General features: G+C 45.0%; 2 protein-coding genes across 2 annotated transcripts in view; both read left to right on the forward strand.

Annotated features, from left to right (window-relative positions):
* Positions 1–453: 453 nt before the first annotated feature.
* On the forward strand, positions 454–2,149 carry nog2 (noggin 2). The gene has a single exon (XM_080466930.1). The coding sequence runs from the start codon at positions 820–822 to the stop codon at positions 1,453–1,455; it is 636 nt and encodes a 211-aa protein (XP_080323056.1). The 5' UTR covers positions 454–819; the 3' UTR covers positions 1,456–2,149.
* Positions 2,150–17,707: 15,558 nt separating this feature from the next.
* Positions 17,708–19,626, forward strand: part of ntn2 (netrin 2) — a 38,990-nt gene continuing 37,071 nt past the window's right edge. The window contains exon 1 of the mRNA XM_080475386.1: positions 17,708–18,009. The gene's annotated coding sequence lies outside the window, so the exon portion shown is untranslated. The remainder of the gene's footprint in view (positions 18,010–19,626) is intronic.

Below are 19,626 nucleotides of genomic sequence, written 5' to 3' on the forward strand. Positions count from 1 at the left end.
CTGTGGCCGTTTTTTTTTTCTTTCTTTTTTTTTTTTTTTCTTGGATGGGCATTATCCAGTAAGAGTGCACATATCCACGGCTGGACTATCAGAGGAGGCTAGCAGACCTTTTCCCCTTCAGTTCACGGACTTTGCGCCCTGGGACCTTGACAAACCTGAGAGCGTCTGGCGACGTTAAGAGAAACCACGTTTATAAAAGCCGTGCGTAAAAATAACATTGGCCAAGGCAGCCCTCATTGCCGGGCGCATGACATTTAAAACTTGGTGAAGTAGTCTTTTGTGCGCCCTTCTCTCACTCTTTCTCTCGGGACGCTGCGGATCTATTCTGTCTCTTTAGAGAACACTTCATCCTATGCAGCTCTCGCCTCGGCCGCTGTCATCCAGTGTGGACAGGCCGTTGTGGCTTTGAGTCCCCGTGGTAACCATGACAACCGAGAGACCCCCAAAGTGAATCCGAGGCGCGGAGTGAGGCAGGAGAGAGCGCGTGAATAGGCTCGAGATTTCACCCGTTTACTTTGGTGCTGTCTTTTTTTTTCTTTTTTTTGGGGAGACTGTGCGTAAAGCAGGGGTGCCGCTTCACTTTGCAGAGTTGCATCAGCGGGACAAACTGCAAAGTTGAAGGAGCCCTAAAAAAGCAAAGCACCCCGCTAATGTCATTCAAACCCGACGTGGTCTATTAAAAGTATCGCCTTGCCGGTGACTGAACTTCTACTATATTTATGAAGCCCCGGGCTAGTCCTTGCAGAGAACACAGTGACCGGGAGAAGAAGTGACTATTATTCACGCCACAAGAGCCGGTGCACCGTTCAGGAGGTAATAATGGGCCTCTCACAAACGCTACTCGTGTACGTGCTGCTGTGCGTCCACCTCGGAGTTTCCCAGCATTACCTTCGCCTCCGTCCATCACCCAGCGAACATCTTCCCGTGCCCGATCTGAAGGAGGACCCCGACCCGGAGTACGACCCGCGGGAGCAGGACCTGGTGGAGAGGACTCTGAGGAAAAAGCTCGGCAGTAACTTTGACCCAAACTTCATGTCTATCAGCTCGCCCATGCTGGTCAACCTGTCGGCGCCGGACAACCAGGTGAAGCTGGCGGGGCCGATGCCGAACGAGATTAAAAAGCTGGACCTCACAGAGACCCCCTATGGGAAGCGGGTTAAGGTGGGCAAGAAAGCCCGCAGGAAATTTCTGCAGTGGCTGTGGACCTACACGCACTGCCCGGTGGTGTACACCTGGAAGGATCTGGGCGTGAGGTTCTGGCCACGTTACATCAAGGAGGGGAACTGTTTCTCTGAGCGCTCGTGCTCCTTCCCAGAGGGGATGTCTTGCAAACCCGTCAAGTCAATCAACAAGATTTTCCTCCGGTGGTATTGTCAAGGCTTTCTAAGACAGAAATACTGTACGTGGATACCGGTGCAATACCCAATCATCTCAGAGTGCAAGTGTTCGTGCTGATTTTTTATTTTTTTTTGAAGGAAGTAGTGGTGGTCGACAGGGGAGTGGACTGGAAATACGGTTTCTATTGCACTGTTAACTCTCTACAGAGGTGGGCACCATAGCAAATCTATTTTTTTATATAGCATTTTAAGTGAAATACCAACATTGTACATATTTAAGAAAATGCAGCTATTTTTTCTAATTGAACCAGGACCATATTTTATTCTCAACCCTGAAACGTTGCTTTCTGGGGGAACAGGAGCACTTCATAACGAAGAGCTTTTTTTTGATATTTTTTATGAGACATTGAAGATGGAATGCATATGCTACACTTCTCCAAGAGGTGACCTTTTTTTTCAACTGAACATTGATGCTGACTGTTATTTCACTGCAATGCTGCCTAGAGTTTTTGTATATTATTAATATCAATAATAATTAAATTGTAAAAAAAAGTTGAGGTTAAAGATATATATAAAGGCGTGAACTCAGCTTTTTTTTGGAATACATAGTATTGTAGGAATAAACAAATCTGTACGTTTTATTTATTATTTTAACGATTTGTGAGTATAGAGCATAAGGAAAGAGAATAGCAGAGTATACCAGAAAAAATATGGGAGATGTCTACTTGAATATTTTTAAAAATGACAAAAAAATAAAGAAATAAATGAAAAAGTAAAACATATCAGTGTACATGTTATGGTTACACGTTTTAGCAATAAAGTCTATCTTTTCAACATGTATTAGTGTCAAGCCATGTTGCTTACGAGTGTCTATATACAGGGGGCGCTTACACTGTAAAAAAAAAATCATCTGAACATGGTGTCTCATTTAGGGTTCAAATATTTCTCTGCCATGGTTGAAAGTGGATTAATTTCACTGATTTCCAATAAGTGTTTGGATTGTCATTAAAGAAATTGTGTTTGATGCAAATTGAATAAGTTCTCTAAAGTTGGAAACACGTGGAATTGAAAAAGGAGTCATAGCGGTATTCTTTTACAGTGTGCGGACGGTCGCGCAGCGGAGTGGAGTTACTAAACGCAACTTGGAGTGTCTCGGTGTGGACTGCCTGACGCTCCACGCCGTCACAGTGATTTCAGAAAGGGGCTGATTTACTACGCCATGTAATGCGCAACACATACCTAAAGCGCGCCTCCACACAAGTGGCATTCATTTGTCTGGGGCCGCGCGCGCGCGCGCGCACACGCTCGCCCTCGGGTGTTGCGAGGCGTTAACATAATGGGGTAAAATATGATTCAGGCATTTCAAAACAGTGTCAAACGATAAAGAGGCGCGCGCGCGCGCGTGTGTGTGTGTGTATGTGCGTAAACGTGCGAGCCTGCAGCGTCTGGTGGTCTGCGCTTTTTTACTCTGGAAGCTGCACACAAGTTCCACTGAGGTATTTGTATAGAGGTGGACTGGAGCAGACCGGCGCCTATTCAAGTCTGACCGCCCTGGAGAGAAAGAGAGAGAGAGAGAGAGAGAGAGAGAGAGAGAGAGAGAGAGAGAGAGAGACAAAGCCAATAAAACAATGGTCAACTGTTTTTGACGTTAGCAGACTATTAATTGGAGAGCCGGGGTATGCCGTCTGCAAGTTAAAGAGATATGGCCAATTAAACGCGCTGGAGACGCGCGGGGGGAAATTAAGTCGCGTGAAATCAAAGCGGAGGACTCATTTTGTATGAGCAGGGTTTTTTTTAGTTTTTTTTATGGTGTTTATATTATTGGTTCAACACAATCAACGACTTAAACAGGGCTATGACTGAACGTCTGGGGGCTAAAAGCGGGCTTGTGTGTTTCCAGTGAGCGCATCTCGTGCGCCTTCAAGTGATTTGTGCTTTTTGCGGGCAGAAGTTGGATTTGACACTTGCCGCCCGGTTATTGTGACAGAACCACTGAGGGGATTTGGTAAGCGGAGGAGAAGCACGGCAGCATGCCAGCGGAGGAGGAAGAGAAGGAGCAGGAGGGGGAGGTGGAGGAGGGGGGCTGCTTTCCTTACTGTCAGCTTCTTTCTTGATGATGTCTCGGGGTTTTTAGAAACTGCGTCTCTGACTCGACGGCGCCACTCAGCCGCCCCCTCTCGACTGCGCAGAATGAGGCACTTTGGGAAACAGTAACCCTTTCAGGCTCTGCCCGGAGAGTATTTTAGAAGCGTGTGAAAGGCAATACGCCGCCCTGGCTCCAGCCAGTTAGGTGCGCACCTTTTAGAAACTGACCTTGCAAGCGAGTCACATCGCTGTTTCTCAAGGTGGGGTCCGGGGACCTCCAGGTGGCCCCCGATGAGATCTTGAAAGGATCCTTAATAAAAAACCAAAAACCAAAAATGTCATCATTAACATGTCAGGGAAGCAGTTTATTATTAGGATCACGATAAGGATCATGATTAACTCACTGCCACTTCTCACTTCATTGCACACAAGATAAGGAGTATGTTGAATTATATTGTTGGGCTATAAATATGTAACTCATCACCGTCCCGAAGCTCATATTTCCTCACCTCCTGGCTGTTTGCACAGTCTTTCTGCACTTTGAAAATCCACTGTACATCCTCTAAATTAATCCCGGTCTACAAATAGAAACCTTTTGAATACAGAGTTATTATAGAAGCATCTAATAGGGCTGCAGGTTAAATATGGACCATGTGGGATTTTTTTCTTGTGCCCAGGGAAAAATGCCAGTCCTTGAATGAGTAACTGTCCTGTCCAGTCTTCACTTCGTGCAGAACTGCCGCGTTGACCATAAAACGATGCGGCACCACTGATGAACACATCACAAAACTTGATCATAAAGTTCCTCTTGTAAATATAGAACCCCCATAGCTTCAGCTGGAGCTTTGATTGACATGTTATGCTGAGGAAAAAATGAGGGAAAATAGCTTTCCCATCAACAACATCAACATCAGTGGAGTGTCACATGTTGTGTATGGTCCCCATAAAGATGTCAAGGCGTTGGTGGCTTTTACCCTGTCAGTTTCTGAGCATCATAAATGCCTGACATATTCTCCCCATTCATAAAGTGAACTATAATAAACTCACAATAACAAATGCTGTCTGGAAAATGTGGACCCTATGTCAACACACTCATTTGATTGTAAGAGATAACGCACATATTTGATGGCAGTAGGAGGATTCAATAACGGCCTGGAGACAATTAGGATGGGGTATGGTGGGGGGGGGGGGGGGGGGGGGGGGGGGGACAAGTGGAAGGGGGGTGACTCTCTCCTGATGAGACTAAATCATTATGATGGACTGTGGTCCAATTGGGAGTGACTGGGGTGCGTCTGCGGCTGGGTGGCACAAGGTCTTCAGTGGCTTTTATTCAAACAAACATGTCAAAGACATCCTTTAAAATGCAAGGACGCGTATTTGCCAAAGGAAAAGCATGTAAGTATAGCGTCCATGCTGATTGCATGCATGCACACAATCAGCTGAAGGCACGCAGACACGAAGAGAAAAACACACACACTCACATAAATCTGGCGTGTGCGCAGTCGTCTGACACATAGACAGAGTTGGAGACGAGGGTCTGTTGCTGTGAGTAAGGCCCAAAACCCCACAGTTGTGAAAGCCAGTGAGTCAGCACTGGTGAGGTTATTGATGATGACAGGGTATTAGATCGAGCACTGAGGGGAGGGAGGGCACACACACACACACACACACACACACACACACACACACACACACACACACACACACACGCATACACAACACATAAGTGGAATGACCGCCAACGATACCCGGCATTCCATCACACCACCAACCCAGCTTGTGGTGTCTGGAGGCCTGTGTGTGTACGGGCGTCAAGCTTTGGTTCATGTTGTGTAGGAAAGAGGAGATGATGCTTGTAGACTGTGTGTGTGAAGCAGAGAGGAGCCGTGGAAGTAATGATGGCGTGTAAGGTCACCCATGTGCCTTTTTACAAGTCCATTGCCGTCTTTGTTAAAGTCCTCTGGTCACTCTCTGACCCACCAAAAAGCCTCAACTTTTTATCCACATTCGTCTTTCTTATGTCAACTTCTTTTCAACTGTTTTGGGACAAGATGTTTTTTTCTGCTGCTTCGCACATTTCCACTGCTATGAGACTGATCCAGAGTCAGCAGCTCACCTAATATCAATTGTCCATCAATTGGGAGAGCAGACAAACCTGACCAGCCGCACTGGGAAGAGGATTTATAATTCTATAGCTCGTCTGTGCAGACAAACACCAGGTGAACACTGTCCAATACCAGGTGATCACAATCAATCTCCACTCTTTGCCAGCATGTAACACTGAAGATAATTCAGCAGGCAGGTAGGACATTTGTGCCATGCCACCGATACTCGTATGATCGTAATTCACATGACTGCATCATTTAACATCAAGTTCTCAGCTCTGTCTGTCTGTAGAAAGTTCATCCATTCATCTTCTTATGGCCACTTTATCCAAATTCAGGATCTGGGGGTGCTGGAGATGATCGCAGCTGTCAGGAAATGAGAGGAAGGCTATACAATGGAGCAGGTCACAGCTTCAGATCATTTAGAAACATAATTAATCCTAAAACATATCTCTAGATTGTGAGATCAGGTCACAGTATGTGGAGAAAGCCCACACAAAGACTTCAAAATTCAGAATCCAATGGTGAGAAGTCAGGATGAGGAGATGCAGTCTCAGTAACATTTTCCAGATTAAATCTAAGCTGGACCAACAGCAATTCATTTGTTTATTTAGGTCTGCAATTTTCTTTCTCAGCATTCCACAACAGATCTGTGTTTTTTTTTTGTTCTCTAAGTTTTTTTGTTCTCATTTCTTTCCACTTTTAATTGTTCATGAACCGCCAGCCATTAATGAAAGGATTTCACTGAACGCACACCAGTGAAAAGCAACATTGCTCGACGGTGCTTGTCCTGTATGCACTCATGCTGCTACCATTTTGATCAGGGGGGGCAGAGTGTGAGAGTCACATTTCTCCAGTCACGCTTGCTGATTACTCAGTTTAACTCTTGTTAGATGTAACAGATATTGTACGCTCAAAGTAAGGCCTAAAAATAGAGCTGTGGGTGGTGTGGCACTCTCAGGGCTGGGAATAGTGCATATTCTGAGCTGTGTTTCCATGGTTACTTGTGCTTTCTCCTTTCGCCGGCACGAGTCTCAAATGCATCGATGGCCTTTTAAATGCAGGCTAATGTTACCTTGTTATCAATATATCTCCCTACAGTACACTACGTAACACACATAAACAACCTCAGGACATCGTCTTTGGACACCAGCTTTGCACAAACACCTCATGCTCCTGATACATGAGCATCTTATTGACATATGCAGGCAAACGTTCCTTAAATTGTTTACTTGCCTACTCAGCTTCATCATGATTGCTCTCGTGTGGTTATATACACACACTTCAGCTTTCCTCCATTAAAATTCTATATTTTCCATATTCATCCCCTCTTAGCTCGGTGATTGCTGCTGTACTTCCAACACACACACACACACACACACACACACACACACACACACACACACACACACACACACACACACACACACACACACACACACACACACACACACATACACCTCCCCCTCGCAGCCTGTCCGGCGGCTGTCTCCCAGTACCCCTCTGTGCGCCTAGATGGCATGCTGAGAATGTTTACTTTCGCCACAGTGTGTATTTACAGAGCCTAATAGTTTTTTAGGCCGCAATGGCGCCTCACTTCGTAACATGTGTACAACCCACCTACTACCCCTGACTCCAGAGTGCGCACACACAAGATATAGATCACTCCCCCACCTCAACAAACAACAAATCAAACCTCTGGTATTTGGGGGTTTGGCTGTGGCGTGAGCTCTGATGCATCCAGGTGACGCAGGGCTGCGGCGGCGGCAGCAGCATCAGAATGAGATGTTACCTATTTGGTGAGCATGTGAGTGGAGATGACGCTAAAAATAAGAGCAGGCAGGAGAGCATGTGTGCTATGAGAGAATGGCTGAATGCATGAGGTGCTTGCTATGAATGTACACATGATGTCTTGGATGGTGATGGTGGTGTGGATGGTGTGATACGTTGCAATGAGAAAGATTTATGAATGTGTGTAAAGTATGTGTGAGCAAATCTGTGAGATAAAGAGAGAGTGTGTATATCAGAGAGATGATGGAGTGAACCTGGAATAAGAAGCTTAAACAGATTGATAAATAATTCCCCAGATGAAGTAGGGAAACTCTCAAAAGTGTTGATCATCACATGTGAAAACTGTGTGGCTGACAGTCAAACCCTAAAGTTCTCGTAGATAGAAATGTGACTGTGGTGGACTCTTTGTCTCTGGACTCTGCCTTCAGCATCGTCAGCTGGAATCAGATCAATACTGAAATGGATAATGCCGTATTTAGGATAAAATATTAAAAGAACATTTTTTACTTTCACTACATCGAAGCACATCAGACGTGCTTCTTGGAACTTCCCACTTTCCAGAAATCAAAAAATGTCACGTACCAGTCCAGCCATGCTGTTCTTGTGCTAACTCCACTTCACTTAAGCAAAACAGGAACACTGGAGGAGCGACAAGTCAATGAACCAGTCGAAACATGTCAGTGTAAGACAACTTCCAAACATTCAAGAGTATTCTTAGATAAAATGTTAATTCTGCTCCAGGTTTGATGAAAATGGGTCCCAGCCTGAGATGTACTGTATTTCTTTGAACAGGAAGCAGGAGCTGCAAGTTCATGTCGTGGTGAGCAAACTCTCCCCGCTTGGAATCCAGACTTGAGGAGTATTCTAAAAACACGTTTGAGGTTAAGTTGATGACTTTAGAATTACCCGTCGGTGTGAACGACAGTGTGTGTGGTTGTGTTTGACCCGTGATGCCCTGGTGACCTGTCCATGGTGTACACTGCCTTCACCCACAGTCCGCTGGAATCGGCTCCAGCACCCTGCGACTTTAAAGTGATGAAGAAGACGGATGGGTGGAAGTGAGACCTTTCCCAACTTCTCATCCTCTCATGACGGCGTCATGAAACCCAAAACTGGTGCTATTGGTGCAAAGGAGACAGCAGTGTTACCGTATTTAAAGACGCATCTGTACCGAATGTAAAATTATTGAACATAATTGAGTGCAGGGCGAATGAGCAGACATCTGACATAAAAGGAAGAAGAATTATTATATATTTATTTGGCTACATAAATGAAAAATAAGGGCTTAAACAGAAGGTTAAAAAGTGGAGAAATATATTCCTAATTAAATAGGGTTGTTGTTGTTGTGATGCAGGGACTGTAAGCCTGCCGCATCTTCATGAGTTTATCTGTGTGTCTCCTGACTCAAAGACTTGGTTTCACTGTGAATCTAACGGAGACGGTTTCAGCACCGCTCGTGCTTCTGTTGCACGTAACCAGCAAACATGGAACTGTTTTGGTGATAGACACTCCGAAAGTAACTGACTCGACCCCGTTGACGGGGAGGATTAGACTCAAACACTCGGACCATTGTTTTATTGCCTTTCTCTCATGAGACAATAAGTGCGAGGGGTCCAAACGGGAGAAAATAACTGGCTGTATTTTCCCCACTAGGCTGCGATGCACGACTTGGGCCGTTGAACCTGATGTCCTGACGCCTGTCTGTCTGTCGCATTCAGCCGAGGTGGTCTATTCAGACTCAGGGACCAAGGGACACACAGCCCATGGCGTGTGGACGTGCATGTATGTGCGCTCACGTATGTGTGTGTTGGTGTGTAAGGGGGAGGGAGGAGGCACAGCAAGCAGCAGAGAATGCCTGGTGATGGGTTACCAAAAACAGAGCGCCAGGGGACAATAGGACCCAGGACATTCCTGACATAACCCCAACACACCGGGGAGGAAGTGGAAGGGGGGATTTATTGGTGTCAACGGCCCCTTGCCCCAAGAGGAGGAACGGGTGCCTCTTTTGTCCCCTCTGGCGTTGGAGATGGACTGAATCGAGACGCCTTGCAAAGAGAGGACGCCTCTAAACACATAATCACTCCTTTGAAAGAAGAACCACCAATTAGGGAATGGACATATACGGCATAGTGATTTAGGCTCAAAGGAGGCAAGTTTGTGTGTGTGTGGTTGTGCGTGTGCATGTGTGTGTGTGTGTGTGTGTGTGTGTGTGTGTGTGTGTGTGTGTGTGTGTGTGTGTGTGTGTGTGTGTGTGTGTGTGTGTGTGTGTGTGTGTGTGTGTGTGTGTGTGTGCGTGTGTGTGTGTGGTTGTGCGTGTGTGTTATTGCAAGGCTGCCTGCATGCACTTTTCAATGGGATCTGAATGTAAAAGGAGAGGCAAATAGGATGCTTCTCAGTGGAAAGTGCACAAGGGCTGACCCCATGGGAACACTGCTACGGACCTGTTTGAATCAGAGGAGCATTTAGTCTCATTTAGGAAAAGTTCATGTTACACTGCAGGAGTCCACAATGAACCAGACAATGTAATACTCTGGTAATTGGCGAGACAATTGTCAAGCAAATTCCCCAGTGGCCCCCATAACTTTGCATGTGCTACTTAAGGAAGTGGTTTGTTGTTGAGTGAAATTACATCAAATTATGACATCACTTTGATACCTTTGGTAAAAAAAGGTTCAAAGTTGGAAAGTTTGCATTGCAAATAAAAACAAAATAAAAAAATCATCATTGCAGCCACTATTCCATCCATCCATCCCTCCACCCATCCATCCCTCCATCCATCCATCCCTCCACCCATCCATCCATCCATCCATCCATCCATCCATCCATCCATCCATCCATCCATCCATCTTCTCCCTCTTCTCCGTTCCCGGGTGGTGGTGGTGTCAGTCTGAGCACCGTCACCCAGATCACATTGCACCATTAAGAACCTTCCTGCAGGTGGAGAGCCCACAGGACGGTGGAGAGCCCACAGGAAGGTGGAGAGCCCTCAGGAAGGTGGAGAGCCCACAGGAAGGTGGAGAGCCCTCAGGAAGGTGGAGAGCCCTCAGGAAGGTGGAGAGCCCTCAGGAAGGTGGTGCCCTGCGTGGGACATGAACCCTCTACCTTGAGACAGAGAGGCTGATGCTCTACCAGCTGAGTTAGCCGGGGGACGCCACTATTCCTATCTAATGTTATTCAACGGGTGAGAAGAAACATGGTTTTGGAAATGGGAGGGCTGGTTTTGAGTTGCATTGTAATTACTGACCCTCCCTGAGCCTCATTACAGCTTATGCAAACTTTATTGAAGGTAAATACCCCTTTTGTGGACGGAAATGACTACGGAAAGCTGACCACTGAGCCTGACAAAGAATACTTCTTCTCCATAGATACTTGACACTTAAGCCTTATAGAAAACATCAACACCACACTGACTGAAGACTGTATTTAAGGTTATTGATTTAGAAAATATCATTATACCTGGTGATGCTGGATAATAAACACCCACTGCGGGGGCACAAAGTTTACCTTGACTTGTTGATATTCTTCAATACAGACAGAGGCTTGTAGAAAAACCTATTTCATTGGTAAAATTGTTTTAAAATGCCAAAATGATGAAAGAGATCTCCAGGCAGGCCTGAAATCATCAGGTAGAAGCTTTTCATCCCAGCAGCTGCATGCCCCAGTTTTTCTGATTTGGTCTTCTGGACTGTCTGGTTGTGGGTTCGGTCAGCTTTCACCTACTTTGACCTTCTTATCAAACAATATCACAGGTGTGGGAGACTTGACAAGCTGGGCCAACACTGTCATCTAGTGGTGAACGGATTGACTGATCTCTCCCTGTAAAGAGTGTGTGGCGTGTTCCTTCTGAGGCTCTGCGGCCACGTTGTGGTTGTGAGTGATAAGCAGTTAAGAAGCTGACCTTTTGAGTTTTTACAAGCTGCAGGCCCGAATTACCATCATGTCGACATCGATGTCTCGGTATTAGTACATTTTTTAGGCGTCTTAACTTAATTACTCTGGATCTTTAGGAGTTTTTTTAATCAGATTGACTCACTTTTACCGTAAGTATGCCAATGAACCCAACGTCAGTTCTATTTTTCTGCTCTGTTATTTGGAGCAGATAGCTTGAAACCATTTCAGGTTATTTGGTGGTTTTAGAGTAGTTGTTAATATGAGTGTGTGGCTGTGTTTATCCCAGCCCAGCTCAGGATGCAAGACGGATGAAAGTGATCTAAAGTGGGAAATACTTCAACTTGTGCATGAGCACCTCGCTGCTCTGCACAGAGCAGTGAGTTCAGGTGGACGCTCTGCATGTTGTGAATTAAAATGTTAACACGCTCTTGCGAGTGTGCACATTGATGGACAAACTCCAAGAGCGATCGCTGTGTTCCAAGACAGAGTAAGTGACGAAAAGGTTCAGTCTTGTAGAACAGCATCTACAAAAGCATACATTTGATCAGGATCGACTTTCCTGGAGTTCTCCAGTCAGTCCAATTATCCAAGCACTTAAACTGAATAATCATCCACCAATCAAAACACAATGGTGACTATATTTGATGTTTATGAACATGGACAAGCTGGGGGGAAATACCAAAACATTTACAGCTTTCCTGCAATTGATTGCAGATATATTAGGCCATTATTCACTATCAGTATGCCTGACTTGAACCACCACCATCATCCACTTCCAGCTCACTGGATTACAACTAATTCAGAAAGTGGCTCTGTAGCCCTGGGTGGCATTGTTGTGGCCGTACAATTTATTAGCTAATCAGCAAGACAGTGCCAGATTCAGCCGCTCATGAATATCAGAGCAGAATGAGAACCAGAACATGAGCTTTCATTACAAAGTTTTGACTCTTTCAGTCTGTCTAGGTCTTCAGAACACACATAGAGTTCAAATGGGAACTCCCAAGCGCTTCCAGCTGGCAACACTTTGGGATAATGATGCTGGATTCCACACAAATGAAGGGTCTAAATACCACCAGAGAGGCACCTGAACCCCCTCCTTAATGCACAGACATGCATACATATATGTAAAAACACACACGCAAACTTCTAAGCTGGGCTTTTTTTCTTCTCGGTGGGTTAATCACACAGGTGCTTTGCACCAAGTGAGGGAAAGCCGATTTCCCACCGTCGTTCTCCACAGCCTCTGCTGTCAAATGTGAAACAGCAAACCCCCAAAATAATCCCACATCAAGACAACAGAGCCTCTCCACACACAAACGCACCGAGGCAATCGCACATCCTTTGAGGCTTCGGGAGGGCAGATTGGGTTACTGCAGATTCTCCACCGCAGCCTCAAGGTATCCTCATCTAAAAACTCTCTGTGATTGAGTCATCTGTGCAAGCTGGCAGGAGACCACCTTCAGTGGCGTGATGTCAAAATGATGGATGGGACAAAAATACTGGTCCAAGAGCTATTGATAGCTCTCTTTCCTTAATGTTGACATGCAGATACCGCACACCCCAAGCAACGCGTGTGACGTGGACGGAGAAAAGGGCAGGCACAACACACACACACACACACACACACACACACACACACACACACACACACACACACACACACACACACACACACACACACACACACACACACGCTTGTATTTCACAAGGACACACTGGTGTTATACCATTAATATCTCTTCCGTTCCCACTCAGGCCTGAAGTCTTTGAAGTGAAGTGGCAGCTGAGCCCTCAGCAAATGAGTGTGTGAGCGGATGTATACAATAATGCCAAGATGCCGACTTGACTTAAGATGAGTTGGGGGGGGGGGGGGCAGGCGGGGATCCCCAAGCGGCTGTTGTTATAATGGAGGGTGAGCGGAGAAGGGCTCACGCCGTTTATTTTTACATAAAAACCTCAGTGTCCTTTAGGCGCCCTCGAGTCTCTCTCTAACTTGACCTCCTTTTCTCATACAAACCCTCCCAAAAAACCTACAACCCTGCCACAACCCTCCCTCAATCCCACTCCCACTGCCCCCCCCCCCCCCGCCATATTCTGCAGGGATCTTGCCTGCAGCACTTAATTAACTGCAGTGCAGGGTTCCAACGATCTCCCGTGACTGGCCCACTTCCTCGCTTGCCAACAGAAATATGCTGCATATTTTACATTTATGTACAATTAATCTGGGTATCTTTAAACAACAGCTACAGAGATCTGTGAGGTGCGCCTTTCAGTGTGGGGCAGCAGTGGACTCGATGTTTGATGACACGTTGCCACTGTGGTTCCCTGAGCATGACCTTTGACCTCCACCAGCTCCCCGGGCCAAACCATGGTGACCCTCTGCTCCTGGCATGTTTGCTTAAGGTTAACTATAAATAGGATTGGTGGTTAAAAGGAGAAAAGTCATTTCTCCAAGAGAGATCAATAGATATACTTAACTTATCTCATCAGATATTAATAATTCTATGGATCACATCAAAAGGCTGCCTCTTTCTGGTCGGTGTTCATCAAATGGTTTTATGCCTCTTGTAATTATTGATAAAAACATTTCACTGAAATTTTATATTCTGGTTAAATAATTCTAATTACAAGGCAGACAAACAGAAACATTAAAGAATATATATCAATAGTTCAATAGAGTTTGCAACTGTACATCACGATGCTAATGTCTCATTAACATGTAGTATTGTAGATATTCTTGATGATATCTTGTGGTTATTCCCGTCCCAGGCCTCGACAGGATCTTATTAAAATATTTAAAATTAAGCGGGTTTATAAACCCCTTTGAAGAGAGTATTACTAGAGATCATGCTCAATATAAATGAATTGATTAATCATTTAAATGTGCACTTATTGGGAAATAATACTGCAACTTTTCAATGAAGTGCGTCAAGAAGCTTTTGTTAAGAGCAATTTGTTACTGAAAGCAATGGTTTGTGATGGAATTTGTACATACTCCTTTAGTATTAGGATTAAAAGCATAATGTAAATAATGGGAATATATGTAAATCTTTCCACCTGTTAAAAAGGTTTCCAAACTCTGAATGTAATTCCAGTTAACGACCATTGCTCTTGTGCATTGAACAATAAACTTATCTGATATTTGATGAGGACAAAGTTACACAACTACTTTTCAATGTCAGAGTTTATCTCACTAAACTTATCTTAAGACTTTTTTCAAAACAAAAATATTATAATTTTCCCCCAGGCAGGTTGATGCTGACCACCCCTCAAGAAATAAACTGCAGCCTTGGTTGCTGAGACTGTGTTCTTCCTCTGTAGTATGAAAGCCATCGTTAAACCCATGTTTTGCTTTGATTTATTTTGGCCTAAACTCAAAAGACAATATTCTTTAAAAAAAAAAACAAGCAAGATCTGGCCAAAATGGCAGCATTCAAAACAAAGGATGATAGACAGGCACACGTGAAACAGGGGGCAACAGGGGATCTTGAGGAGAGAAAGAAAAACCCTAGCCCTCACTAAAAGACCACTAAAACAAAGATGATGATGATACTATACTATATATATACTATACTAACCCTAACCCATAAAACATCTACACACTCCACAACTGGCCATGACAAAGTCTGTAACACAAGTTTTAAAATCACTAACGGTGAAACACTCCTGTAAGTTGAATGGTTTTTGTTGAGTGTTCCAGGCAGGGTGAAAAGTGAAGTAGTGTAGCAGTGGAGGAGCCTGTGAGTAGTATGAGTAGTATCTGCTGTATGCAATGAGGTAGAGTGGACATTCAGATACAGTACAACACCATAGACTATGAAAGACATAAAAGTAGCAGCAACAAGTGTCTTCTTCATGACAACAGAAAAACAAGAACCCGCACAGGCAGAGGAAGAGCATGCACCACGCGACTGTTCATGGGAGCTGATGATCTGAACAGCATCACTGCAGTTCAGGCCAGGCTACGTGCTGCAGTCATGTGGCCACTAGAGGGCAGCCTGCCCTCGCTGTAAAACATGAGGGGGGTTTTCCCGGTCCAGACAAGGTAAGCATCTCTCAGTGCGCCCCGACAGCAGGGGTGCCAAAAAATGAAGCGAGGAAAAAGCCGGAGGCTGACATTTTCTCCAGGGTGTCCGCCGCAGGGAACCCAGCGCTGAGAGCCCCGGGCTTTGAACAGACAGACCGCTGAGCCTTGTTTTCCAGACACAATCAGCAGACTGGTCCAAGTGCAACAACTCCAAAGCACCGAGGAGAGCTCCCCGCTTGAAACCCATCTGACAGCCAGTGAGTGTGTTGCCCGTTGTTGGTCTTGTTTTCTTTCATTTTGTCTCGAATGCAGTCCCAGTCTCTCCCACTTTGAAATGCTGAGATAATCTACCGAGATTAGTGGAGCTCCTTTATTTCGCCAAAATGCGTCAAATGTGGCCTTATGGGGGAGAAATTGGAGCATGGAAGAAGTTACTGTCACTGATTGTTGTTTATAGATGGAAATACATTATTTCAGTTTGTTGTTAACGGACTAAAGTGTTACAAGAGCTTGTGCAGCTTTATTACTGGCATGAAAGTCTACGTCTGTGTTCGTTTCAATTTCTCCCAGCTATTCCCAATGTTTTAAGTATTCTAACTGAAAACATCGGGAAGTAATATGGAAAATTGTATTTACCATTCCAGCTAGATTAGGAATTTAAAAACTTGTATTCCATGAGGGGAATGAGACAAAGAAACTTTCTAAATTGTTTAAACTAAAACAATCAAGATGATTTTAAAAGTAATTTAGTTCAAAGACTTGTGAGTCTGACATGCATCATTTGGAAGAAGCGTCGAAAATCAATTAGAAAGAAAGAACTGACCAAACAAAACAAGATAACCAAAAGATACAAATATTTAGACAATCGTGAGAAGCACAAATGGCCACCAGGACTTTGGTAGAAATTGTGAAACTGTTTTGTGCGCACTCGCTGTTCGGTCGAATTTACCGAATCACAGCCTCGTTTCTTTTTTTTTTCTTTCACAAAGCTGGCATCACCTGAGTTTTATGTTCAATAATTAAGTGTCATTTTCTCTTTTTGCTCCAGTTGTGTTCGTTGACAATGTTATTGGGTGAGCTATTGGCTGCAGGTGTGCGTGTGGAGGCGTGACGCCCGTGCGCGCACACGCAAAGGGTTTTCATTAATGCTTCTTTTTTTTTTTTTTAAATGTATCCACGGGTCTTAATACGTGTTTGAACGGCCTTTGTTTGAGATTAGTAATTGGAGTAAAAGGCGTTAAGGCGTAGCTCGGTTTCGGACTGGGGTCGTGCTGTTCGCCCCAGAGGATGGTACAGCAGCCCCCCACCCCACCCCACCCCACCCACTCCACAGGAGGAATGTTGATCAGCTTACGGTGGAGCCAGGAGGCGCTCGGGATTTGATCGGCCGCGATGAACGGATAATGAGCCGCCGGTAGGCAGGCTGCACCTGCAATAACGCACAGCAACACGCGAGCTGTCGCCTCGAAGTCAACGGGAATTCTGAAGTTGGTTGTGGCAGTGCTCGCGGTTCTGCAAGGCTGGTTTTACGCGTGTAACATGTGTTATTCTTCAAAATAAATTCTGTTGGTCTGACGTGATTGGCTGAGATTATTCGAAAGTCCTGAAGGGCAAACTTACTCAAACACACCAATGAAATAATGGTATGTGGCTATATAGTTTGTCACTACTGAAGGGGTGTTGTAATAGTCATTGTTACTTTGTGATTTATCCAGTGCGCTTTTACGCACACACGGTCTCCAAAAATGGCACACTCGCCATGACAAAGCACATCCACTTCACCGACGCACTACGAGCTATGAAACTATTATCATAAATTTAGTTTGATGTCACTTGACATCATCACATGATTAATTGAAAAGTAGATCAAAACGTAAACATCTATTGCGCTTTTACTCATTGAAGTGTAAAGTAATAAATCTCACGAGTTTTGGACTGTTATTGGAATTAATAACTTATAACACTGCATCTGCCTCTTGTTTCTGTGGGCCTCAGAGCCCCATGTCTGCTCGGTTTCAACAGGTTCAACGTTGTGGGCTCATTATGACCTCCATATGGCTGCTGCCTGGGAACACAGCGAACCATGGCGCATTTGGAATAGGCAGATAAATATAGTAACATTCAGTCCGTAAAGTGGCGGAGGTATTTGTTGTAAAAAGTGAGAGAGCAGTTGCCTTGTTTTAAAGAAGAAAAAGTCTTGAAAGAACCTGGGTTTGCTCGGGTTTATGTTTTTGCGCACATTTTTGCTCAGAAAACAAAATTTTACGCATCAATAAATTGCAGGTAAAAGAAAACTTAAGATAACAGGGTGAGCAATTGTGACGTTAAGACCCCTCTCTCTTTCTCTCTCTCTCTCTCTCTCTCTCTCTCTCTCTCTCTCTCTCTCTCTCTCTCTCTCTCTCTCTCTCTCTCTCTCTCTCTCGAGCGCGCTCTCGCTGCCTTGCGCACAGCGTTTTGGAAAATCTGGGTTTGATTTTAATGGGGAGTAGCCTACCTCTGGCTCGCTTTACATATGGATGTACTGGACAGTTTTCAGTTGGTTTGAGCTTCGGGTGCGGACGGGTCCAGTGGTCCACCTCTACTCCTTGTCCTCTTAGTTAGAACTATCCCGTCCCTGTTGCAGTGTAGTATTTTGAGGAGGCATTTGTAAGAAAGACGATACACTTTCGCCTTTGGAGCGGACAGTTCCTGACTGAGAGGAATTGATGTGGATCTCTCTCGGGGAACATCTTAAAACAAAAAGGAGACAACGACAGTGACGAGTTGACACGTGGTAAGTTTGTAATTTTCGGGTTGCTATGCCTGTTCATTCCAGCTTTTTCGTGTTTTTGCGGAGAGCCATTTCAATTTTACGCACCGGTTATTGTCTTGGAGGAAGGAAGTGACTCGCGGCGCTTGTTGTCACGTTACCTATCATTCTTTTTAAATGAACCCAATGGCAGTCGATACTCAATGAAAGGCAGTAGCGGGTTGTTGAATTACCAGAGTGCGCTGACTCGGATCTGCGGACGCTATAGACAGGTGTTATCCTCTGTGGTTTAGACCCGGTCAGAGGTTCAGAACAGAGGTGGATGGAACAAAACATGATGGATGAGGAGCTTTTCTTTGGAGCCAGTGGGTTGTCCACTGTTTGAGCAATTGATGTCTTTATCAGTCATGTTGCCACCACGTGCACGTGAAGTAAATGTGTAAAAAAACAAACAAAAAAAACAACAGTTGTTCGAATGATAATGTATTCTGAAAAGAAAATCCCCGCTGATCTCTAACAAGTTTTTTATAGAACTTTGAGGCTTGTGTTGCCTGGGTGCAGTGATATAGACTTGATTTGATTGTGAAGCTCATTGTGTGCAAGGTGTGACAGGAGACAATGGCCAAGACAGTAATGATGAGCTCCACCCTCCCTGGGCTCGTCTACCCTCTCCTCTCAAGCTGCTACAAGCCTGGAAGCTAAAGCGAGAGTCCCACACTGATTGCTTATCTCGACTGCTTCAATAGACTTAAAGTATGCCCCCATTGCACACTGAAACAGTGTCAGCCACTTGACCTACTTCTCACTCTCATCACAAATAACTGGAATCAGTCCACGGAGAAGGCCTCCGAATCCCCTCCGAGGTCAGAAAGAATGTCAAGTTTATACCGTGGGAGTTGAGTGTGTTCTGGGGAAACGCTGTTCATCTGGAGCGTGGCCATTGCCTTCCTGTTTTTGCAAATTAATCATCATTATTTAATTGCATCACGCCCTGCTTCCATCAGTAACAGAGCGAGGGAGGCAGAGCCAGGAGCAGCCGAAGGCACATGATGTGGAAGCTAATCCAAGGCAACATAGTGCAGATTGTAGTCACTTTTTTGTTGTGTGTGTGTGTGTGTGTGTGTGTGTGTGTGTGTGTGTGTGTGTGTGTGTGTGTGTGTGTGTGTGTGTGTGTGTGTGTGTGTGTGTGTGTGTGTGTGTGTGTGTGTGTGTGTGTGTGTGTGTGTGTGTGTGTGTGTGTGTGGTATTTATGAAGCCGAAAGGCGGGTGGATGGAGATGGATAAATCTGCAGTAACATAAGCAGATCGTTTTCTCCTGCCTTGAAAAGCAGGATTCCTCAGGACTCTTGGCTCCATCAACCTGAGCGAGTAAAGTCAACACTCACAATGTATTTTTCTTCTGTGGCTTCAGCAACTTGACAGGGCAAAGTAATGCTAGATCTCTCTTTCTGTCAGTCCCCACTCTTTATGGTTCTGCTTGGTGTAACATCATCCTTTCCTCGAGTCAAGCGTTTGTCATTTTGAATAAATGACACAAACAGATTAAAAAATTAGGTCCTTTCAACCCTGACGCTGCTGGTGAAGCGATCACTGAACCTGGAGATCAGAATGCTCACCTTTCACATTACATCTGTTAAAGAG

The sequence above is a fragment of the Lipophrys pholis genome (genome assembly GCF_963383615.2).
Source record: "Lipophrys pholis genome assembly, chromosome: 1".
Taxonomy (NCBI): domain Eukaryota; kingdom Metazoa; phylum Chordata; class Actinopteri; order Blenniiformes; family Blenniidae; genus Lipophrys; species Lipophrys pholis.